The 10,044-nt window shown below is 38.4% G+C and overlaps 1 protein-coding gene across 1 annotated transcript; it reads right to left on the bottom strand.

Annotated features, from left to right (window-relative positions):
* Nucleotides 1-5,845: 5,845 nt before the first annotated feature.
* On the bottom strand, nucleotides 5,846-9,960 carry LOC117300662 (protein FAM161B-like). The gene is made up of 3 exons (XM_033784374.1): nucleotides 7,921-9,960; nucleotides 7,068-7,167; nucleotides 5,846-6,258 (listed from the first exon to the last, which is right to left on the bottom strand). Exons 1-3 carry the CDS (start codon nucleotides 9,957-9,959, stop codon nucleotides 5,932-5,934), a joined length of 2,466 nt encoding a protein of 821 aa, XP_033640265.1. The 5' UTR covers nucleotide 9,960; the 3' UTR covers nucleotides 5,846-5,931.
* Between the last annotated feature and the right edge of the window lie 84 nt (nucleotides 9,961-10,044).

Raw genomic sequence — 10,044 nt, 5'->3', positions numbered from 1 at the left:
AAGGTCCTTATTTCTAGAACTCTCTGTACAAGTATCATGTGTATGTAGAATGTGCCTTAGATAACCGTCATTAGCTATAACCAAATTTCTTTTGTCTTCTTTTTATACGAGCCCCCCCCCTACAAAATCTCGATCCCGTTTAAGATGTCAAGTATAAATTATAAGTCGAAGGAGTTTCAATTTTTCCTTCATGCAGGCGTGCAACTTTTCAGCTGATCAGGGCCCACATTCATGGCTCTGCTTGCTGCCGAATTCTGCAATTTTTGTTATAATTCTTCACTTACATGGCTGGTGCCAAATTTCTACATTAGCTGTGTAAGCAAAGAATGCCTAGTGACAGCCTAGTAAAAGGTGGAGTAAGCATGCGCACAACAACAAATTCCATGATCTTTGAATTGTTGTTGGCGCACGTGCCGATTATTTGCTGCTTACAGTAAGCAGGGCTATGAAATTGGGCCCAGCTGATTTCGTCGTTTTGGATTGGCAAAGATAAGAAAGTTTCTCATCTTTGCCAATAAAAATTGAAAAACATGGTACAAAGTCGAGCTGTCTGGCTAGCACTTTCCACCCACTTGTTGACAAACTGTAGTTCATGATTGAGTCCATCCAAATTTATCTTCTAAAGTACAGCGGAAATGCCATTTGTTTGTGGAAGTTGGTTGGCCCAACTCACGAAATCCTTTTACTGTATGACTTTACCATACAGGGTGTAACCATTGCCATGCAATTTCACTGTCCCTTGGTGCCTTGACAAACACTTGCATTCTTTTCAATTAAAACAAATTTCACATCCAAACTGTCTTGCCAACTGATATAAAAAAAGGGGGTACGTAATTGTAGTGTGAATGGAACTGCACGTGTATGATGCAAGTGAAACATTGTGTTACAGTGTCTACGTTAACAACACGGGTGCAATTAGTATTTTGACGATGTGACTGGAAAAAAAACCATTACACTGTTCCCATAGTTGTACTTATTATTAGTCTTGTCAAATCTTGAATAATGTAGATAGAAAGCACTCTTTTTGGATTTGACAATAACCCGGGCTTGTCATATTATTCAACCTATTGTTTGAAAACTTAAATTGAACTTATTTGATTGCGAGTATTCAAGCAAAATGTATTATTAGCTGTATTTACCACTTATTGTAGGAAGACGTCATATTGAAAATCATTCCATTAGGTGCAACATGTGTTATCTTGTTCTTGGCTGGTGTGATTTTACACGTACAAAAGAACAGTCAATTTGTCATTAGAGCATTTGCAAATGACTGCTTTGTGATGACATGTGGTTATGTGAGCAACAGTGTTAGGCAGTTGATTGGGTGTGCTTTGCAGAATAACCACAGCTGGAACTATTGTTATTTATACACACTGTACTTTGGACTCATGTGAAGTGACAACCCCCTCCTTCCAAAGTGTTGGATAGGTAGTGACACAGATGCATACCAATTTGGATTCTGTTCATTGTGTTCACTAGTCATAAGCTTGATTTCTTGAGAAACTACATGTAGTTGGACTGTGTACAATCCCATGCTGATCACTGTCTGTGTCAGGGCCAAACTTCATGGAGATGCTTATGCACAAAATGTTGCTAAGAACGATACAATTTTGCTGACCAGAACAAAGATACCAGCCAAGGTACCAATCCACACAAGTACTACCTGTTACTGGATTCCGGTCCTTGCTTAGCAGAAAATTATGTAGTAAAATTTTCTGCTTAAGCAGCTTTATGAAATGGGACCCTGACACTGCTTACCATACAACTTCAGGAAGACAATCCACCTAATGGAAATTGAAAATAATACAAGAAAGGTGTCTCTAAAAACAACTGAATAGCAGATTATTTTAACATGTGCATAGAATTTGAGAAAAAAACACTAGCATGTAAGTGGACAGTTTGTGAGCATGATTTTGTGTTTGTTACCTTCGTTTTATGTACACGTCTCAAATTAATTCTAATAATGTTTGTTTTAAGGTTGCAGTTTATGTAATTATGTTTTAAGTTGGTAATACCATAAAATAGTAAGCCAAACTTTCACCATGGTTCCTAGAAACTGATTGATCAAAGTCCTAATAAACTATTCTTTTACTAGAAAATTGTGATATCTTTGTGAGTAATGTACAAATTTTGTGTCTCTAGTTTTAAACTGCTATGCAGTTAACATGGGAAAAACTAACTTGTTATAAGTCATTGAATATCGCTCGTCTTTTATTTGTTTGTGTTTTACCAATCACCAGTGTGTGGTAAGCAGTGTACACTCTGGACTCCTTATCTATAGTCATGAACAAGAACATCAAAATGGTTTGAATCCCACCTGAGTAATATGCCTGTGATTTGTTTTCACCCCGAGAAAGTACCAAGTATACAGTATCGGTGTATATGAGTAAAAACCAAAACAAAATATTCTTTATCCCCAATGCAAATTTTCATCTATTAAATCATTGCAGTACCCGCTGCTAAAATATAGGATTCAAACTGCCTCTAGCTACCGGGCAATCTCGGTAGTCTAGTTGGTAAGACACTGCTCTAGAATTGCAGCGGTCGTGGGTTCGCATCCCACTCAAGTAATTGCCTGTGATTTTTTCCACAAAGCTTGGGAAAGTTAGTACCGAATACAGTATACAGTGCTAACACACATCGGTGTGTATATGGGTAAATCCAAAATGAACATAATTTGTGTTCATCTCCATTGAAAGTTTAAAGTGTTGTAGCACCCACCACTAATTGCCTCTAGCTACTGAGCAAGTTCTGTGGTAAAAAGTTTTGAAGGTCTCGACCAAGGTCTCGCTCTCATACTTTGAGGTCTGGACTCCAACACGTGTGTTAAAGACACTGGACACTATTGGTTCTTGTCAAAGACTAATCTTCTCACTTGGTGTATCTCAACATATACATAAAATAACAAACATGTGAAAATTTTAGCTCAATCGGTCGTCGAAGTTGCGAGATAATAATAAAAGAAAAAAAACAAACACTTTTTACACAAAGTTGTGTGCTTTCTGATGCTTGATTTCGAGACCTCAAATTCTAAACTTGAGGTCTAGTAATCAAATTTGTGTGAAGTTACTTCTTTCACGAAAACTACGTCACTCCCGAGGGAGCTGTTTCTCCTAATGTTTTATACTATCGACCTCTCCCCATTACTCGTAATCAAGAAAGGTTTTATGATGATAATTATTTTAAGTAATTCCCAATAGTGCCCACTGCCTTTAAAACATCTGCTGTAAAAATAGCAATGGTTGTGGGTTCGAATCTCGCCTGGGAAATTATGTCGACATAGGAAACTAAAAAACACTGAACAGAGTTAAGTGTAGTTGAGCATCTCATCCTTTCTTTTTGCAATTAAAAAGTTGTATGTCTGATTAATTCAATTCAATTCAATTCAATTATGTTTATTATGAAAATCTCAAGAATTACACCTTAGAAGTTCAAAAGACCTAAATGAATGAAACAAATTAAACTTAAACTTCATCTAGAATACCTTTGCCCAATTTATTACAATAAACAATGATCTGTCATTTACAATTACTAAAGCTGAAAGTATTTTATGCAACTACAAAGCTCTAGTAGTAGTGCACGTACATGTAAAAGGCTGTGAGAGGATGGTATCATCGCGTCAGTCAAGTCGCTATTCTTACCATGAACTGACCTTACTCGTTCAGTTTAAAAAACAAGTTGGGAGAAAATCACGATTGAAGTTTCAATACTTTTCAAACTGCTGTATTTTATGACGAAAACAAAGCTGAATACTTTATTCATACAGAACTATCAAAGTGTTTTCATCCCTAAACCTATTTTAATTAGTAATTAATTCCTAAACAGATAACCGTTTGTAAAGTGGCGTATCTACACTTTGTGAAAAGACAAAATGGTAAGTCCAGCGATGCGTCGTTCTTACTAATTAGAGTAATTACCAAACTTTTAAATATTAGGCACTGAAACTTGCTGATAGTGTTAACAGAATTGAGTTTGTCAATAATTTGTTTTAATTTGTTTTGCAAAAATGTGTGATTTTAGTCAGTTAGGTCAGTTCGTGGTACGACCGACCATGTATCTCCTGTAATAGCACTACATGTAATTATACTTTATGCCAGTTTGAAACTGAAAAATCTTTCTTGAAATATCACAGTTGTGCACACTAAACTTATAGCATTTTCCTGCATTTTTACAACTTGTTTTGCAAAATCAAGAAACAACATTTTTGGACTGATTGAGACGATTTTTTATTACAAGGTATGCTTCACCTTGCTCTATCGATAAAAAACCCATGTCAGACTTAAACCAAGCTACATAACTCAATGCATTGTGCATCCTGCAATATAAAAATTCTTCAATAAAGTATTAAATACATGTACAAACACTAGTTAATATTGACAAATACATATATGTACAGTGTACATTCATTAGGATGATTATACATTTTGAAATCCATAACATTTAAAAATATATATACACAACAAGCCAACTGGTATATGTACACTTTCCCATAAATTTATGATTTACTGAAAACATTAGCCATAACAACTTTGTTACATATACACCAGTAACACCAGTTTGTACCATGAAATGAATAACAAAGTAACAATCCTCTAGGCCTGGAATTTCATCTTCGAGAGGGCAAGGCCATTTTCCTGTTGTGAAGGGCACTTTCATTGGAAAATCTTAACATCTATTACGGGAAAATTTGAAAAGGGCACCAAGGCCAAGACAAGGTCAACAGAGGCCATGGCCTCCGTGAACTTCCAGGCCTGATCGTTATACAACTAATCTGTTGTTAACCAAAGACCATTTTGTTACTGGGCAGCAACCTTGAATCCCTTATAAAAACCCAAACAGGCACCCCCTGCGTGCCATTTGGTAAATCAGGGCTAGCTATCCTACTTGTGTTACACTCAAAGGTCAAGATCATTACATGTTTGCATACATCGAACATCCATTCGCAGTTTGAGACAGTTATTCAAGCTGGGTGTGTCGCACAATGGTTGAATTCCCCTGTATGTACATGTATACAGGGGAATTCAACCAAGACTGTGACGTCATGATTACATTGAGTTACTGCCCCTTTTCAAGCAAAAAAGTACTAGATATTTTGACTACAGATTGTTAATTAGGAAATGTTCAGGGCCCTATATCATAAAGCCTCCATACACAAAAAACTTGCTTAGTACAAAGAACATTTGACTAATCAAAAATAGGTTACCAGCCAGAAATTTGCTTTTAAATGAACAGCCTAAAGAAAAAGGGCCCATTGTATAAAAAGGCCACTAACGGTAATGCTACTGAGCGAAAAGGGTAAGGCAACAGAGCTCTTCTGTATATGAATGTGAAATATAGTTAAAGTCTATAATAAGGCAAATTTTTGTTATTTTAAGTTCTCACACACAAAGCTCTCCATTGATATTTACACACTAGTTTTGGATAATCCTGCAAACTACTCATTCTTTCATCTGAAAGAAAGTCCTTGCAAAAGGAAGTGACTGGTTCGCATTCAACTACAATGAAATGCAATGCAAAATATGCAGTTTTCACAATTGAACTGTGGCTCGACCGTGCAGGGCCCAATTTCATGGCTCTGGCTTACGATGGAATTCTGCGCTTATGTCCCATAGAACTATGTGCCCTCGGCGCAAAATTCTAAGGTAAGCAGAGCAATGAATTTAAGACCTGGGGCCAATTTCATAGAGCTGCTAAGCACAAACATTTGCTAAGCATGACATTTCTTACTTGATAAAAACAGGACTACCAAGCAAATTTCCACATGATTTTCAGGATAAGCAAACAACAGATGAATACCAGTAACAAGCAATATGCAACAAATAGAAATTTGGTTGGTAAACCTGTTTTTATCAAGAAAGAAAGTTTCATGCCTAGCAGCTCTTTGAAATTGGTGTTTTGCATACCCTGATGCTCAATGTCACCATTGAGTTATTACTCTACAACATAAGTCTCGTCAGCTTCCTCAGTATGTATAGAGCTGACGGATCTATTGTCATCATCACGGCTATCCTCAAAGTCATCGTTGTAACTAGGATCACCCCGTGTTGATCTAACCCCACTACCCACAGAGAAATCCCTACTGTCACCTTGTTTACCATACTGATAACTATCGTCGTCGTCGCTATCTTCAGGGTCGTTGTACAAGGAGGTGGATGCTTGAGTACTACCCCGGCCTTTGCGTACCAGAAACTCCTCATCCAGCCCTGCATCTTTTAGTGCCTGTTGGTATTTTCGCTCAGCAGTTTTCTTAGCGCCAACCTTCAGACACAAAATCATACAAAGAGTTATAACAGAACCAGGGTGAATGGTCAACTTTATAGAAGCATTTTGGCACTTAAAAAAAATATGCTGACCGTTCCTTTAACAAAGGTCACAGGTTAGAGCAACAGTGAAAAAAAACACCCAAATAACACATGTGGTCTATTATTGATGAAACTGTCTTACCTTAAATTCCCTACAATTTGTAATACATTTTTTTTAATCCTCTAAAATGTGTAAGTACATTTTGCTTTGTAAACCACCACATGGTTTTGTGACTGTGAAGACTTGGTAAAGTGTTTCTTTGTTAGTCATGATCCCTCCCAGAAAGTGTGTTGCTCCTTTAATCAGCTCACAAGAACATCATATTATGTGTACGACGGTACGTAGGCTGATTGGAATTGGTGGAAACAATTACTAAACATAGATGCACAACCCCAATGATGACCAACTAATGCGCACCAATCAAGAATGGTGTCTGTAATGAGTTGTGTGTAATGTGCAATGTGTGAAATTAAAAGAACACTATGAGCTAGAAGACAACAAAAATTTGCATTGCTGGTTGTGTACTTTCATTTTACAGGATTGCGCACTACGCATACCAATCACATGAATTTTCGGCCTAAAAGGCCGAGTCACACTACAGCACTAACAAAAACAATAACAATCACGACGCAAAGAGAATGCATTATATTAGTTAAATTTGCTCCACGCAGTATACGCACAGGCTAATTCAACCAATAGAATGTGTTCTCTTTCCATCGTGATCATTGTTATCGCTGCAGTGTGACTCGGCTTTTGTTTCTTACCTGTGATTGTCTCTCAAAGAGTAGAGGTCTAGAATCCACCCTTGCTATCATCTCCTTCAACTCTTGATCATATTCCTCTTGTCTCGAACGGCCTGCTTGGCTGTCAACAGAAAACAAAAACTATTGTAAAACAAAAATATATTTTAAAGCAATACAAACATGCATTAAAAAAAAAGGAAAAAAAGCAAAATAAAGAAGATATTTCTGTGCAATTACCTCTTAGTTTTAAAAGTATCAATATAGTCTTTCTGTAAAGATGTGTTTACTACACCAACAGTTATGAATGATTGCCGACTGAATGTAAATTTACAAAGCAAACAGAAAGGAAAAAATGTACTCCAAATATTAACACAATTTGTGACAATCAAAACGAGAAGGTCTTGCACCAAAACTACTTCACTTGGCACATTGGTTGTGTCCATTTTCAAGAATTTGGGAGTCTAAATTCCTTCGCTTACATACCGACAGCACTCAAAACAATTATTAAGAAAAGTCATACTCTAGCAAAGTTTTAGAAACATGGGTGCAAATGGATTTACAATTGGGGGCCGTTATTCATTGATAAAAAACATTTTGCTCGAAATAATTTGGACTACAACTACTTGCAAAAAGATAAACTGCCAAGTTTAAACCTTTCACAAGTTTTAACAAGACAGCAATATTTTATAGATTTTCTTTTGAAGGTTTCCAAGCCTTAGACGAATGCAGGGACAAATTTGTTCGCTGGTCCGTTGAAATTTCTGAGCAACATGGTGCTAAACATGCCATGTGTACTGAAATTCCTTGGAAATTCAGGCAAGGATTTTTGTTAAGTTCCATTATAAAACCTGGCAGTCACATTCATCTTCCTTACATGTAATTATGAAGCTTGGTTTTACTGCTGGCAGACAGACTCTCAGAATAGTCATTGGCCAAGGCCTTCTTGGAGACAAACTGCTTCAGCTTCCGCTCTTTGATTCTCTTCTGTCTCTCCTTCTCAATGGCTTCCCTCTCCTTCTCTGCTTTCGCTTTGAGACTCTTTTCCGTTACACTCATCCTCAATTTGGAGGCCGTTGTCGTCTTTGCTGGGATGGCGTCCTCGGAGATATTAAGGGAGCTGCGCAGACTTAGAGATCTTGAGGTTGATCCCCGAAGCTTCTCCTTTCGATCATCTTCTTCCCTCTTCAACTCCTCCCTGATCTTATCAATCTTAGCTGGAATGCGGGATGTGCGGAGATTAAAAGGCTGTACCACAGTTGGCTCCTTCTCCCTCTTCTTCATTTGGACGTCACTTTGGAATTGCCGGTACAGTTGGTCATAGTCGGGCACATCACCATTGACCTGAGGTCGAAACTTGTGCTCGGTAGTCATGAAAGCTTTCTTCTCTCTGTTCTTGTACAGTTTCAGCCTCATTTTACCATCTGTATACTCTTTTCCCCGAAGTTGCATGTTGGGAGGTAATGCAGACTGGCGAAGCATCTCCTCTGATCGCATCTTGATTCTGATTTTACGATACTCTTCTTCCTCAAGCATTCTGTCATTGACAGTCGGGTCGAATACAGACTTTGGGACATCTCTCGCCTTGAACTTTGGCTTCTTCACTTTGGCTGCTGCTGCTAGCGGCAGAGATTTTGACCTGTGGTGTTTCTTTTTTTCCTCTTCGCGTTTCATGAATTTGAATGGCTTCTGCTGCGACTGTAGAACTGTTTTACTGTTCTCTTGGTTCATCCTGCTTCGTTCAATTTCCCTTTCTCTGATCTCATCAAAGAGTGGCATGAAGGTGTGCGCTGGTGCTGGAGTTGCCTTGAACTGCTTTTGACACTCGGCTTCCACAGCCTTCTCCTTCTCAGCAAGATCATGCTCCAACTCTAAACAGGCCTTGGATTTGGTTCTCTCCTTTGATGCATCTCGTTGTGTCATCTTGAAAGGCTTTGGGATGGTAATCTTAGGAGACCATTCTTTATTCTTTATGCTTCCAGTACTTTTGACTGATGACGCTCTTGAGTTGCTTCTTGATCGAGATCGAGGGGCATACTCATCCACCGAAAAGTCGTCCCACATCTTCCCAACCATGTCTTGATTTGCAGAGTAGGACGAGTCAGACAAACGGGACCTACGAGTACTTGTTGTCATTTCCAACTCTGATCCACTAGTATCGTGACCACTTTCACTTGTCCAGGTAATGTCATTCCAAGACTCTGAAGGCACACTGCGGCGTAGACTACGTCTGGCTTTACCTGCCCATGCTGTTTTGGGTCGGCCAATGGGAGGCTTTGCTGACATGTCTTTAACATTGTCTTTCTTTGTAGACCAGTCATGACTTTTTGCAAACTGTTCTATTTCATCATCTATGTGGCGTAGCTTATGGTCACCAATATAAACAGGACCAGACTTGGTAAATGGTGGCTCCTCCTGTGTCATAGCCGTCCTTAACAAATATTCATTTTCATTTTCGTTTAGTGACAATTGCTGGTCATACAGATCCTCCAATCTTGATAGTGTTTTCCTGTGTTCGTTTTTCATGTCAACCAAGTTCCTGTAAAACTCCTCATCAGTAAGAGTATCGATGTTGTTTCTGATATTCTCGAACATTTCATCAGTTGGTGCAGAAAACTGACTACCACTTTGATGTTCAACAGCACCAACTCTGTCGACCATGTCGACAACGCGGCTGTCAACAAAGCCTGTCCCTTCACCTTCGTATTCATTTCCACTGTCGTCATATGCCCCATAATCGGGAGCGGTGTTCCTCGGTTTACTGCTTCGGCCATTCACCTGCTTTGAACCAGTCGGCTTAAACGATCCCCCTCTTTCGGTGAAAGTAGCAGCAAGTCTGCTTTTGGGATTTCTTGGTAATTTTACACAAGAATTTGTCACTGATGACAAAGCGTGCCCTGCAACACCAGTTGCCATGTTGATAATTATTTTCGTCTGCAAAAATATTTCAAAATTAGGAAATTCATAACAATTAATTGTTGATGTCTTCTCAAAGCAAATA

The sequence above is a fragment of the Asterias rubens genome, chromosome 1 (genome assembly GCF_902459465.1).
Source record: "Asterias rubens chromosome 1, eAstRub1.3, whole genome shotgun sequence".
Classification (NCBI taxonomy): Eukaryota; Metazoa; Echinodermata; class Asteroidea; order Forcipulatida; family Asteriidae; genus Asterias; species Asterias rubens.
Note: the sequence above shows the minus strand (reverse complement) of the source record. Positions and strands in the feature narration are given on the sequence as shown.

Bases quoted from the DNA above. Each gene is read 5' to 3' on its own strand.
- LOC117300662 (XM_033784374.1), bottom strand. From the start codon at position 9,959: ATGGCAACTGGTGTTGCAGGGCACGCTTTGTCATCAGTGACAAATTCT. The intron at 7,168-7,920 runs GTAAGGAAGATG...TTCTGTTGACAG, and splicing joins ACCAAGCTTCATAATTACAT to CCAAGCAGGCCGTTCGAGAC. The intron at 6,259-7,067 runs GTAAGAAACAAA...TTGTGTCTGAAG, and splicing joins TCTTTGAGAGACAATCACAG to GTTGGCGCTAAGAAAACTGC.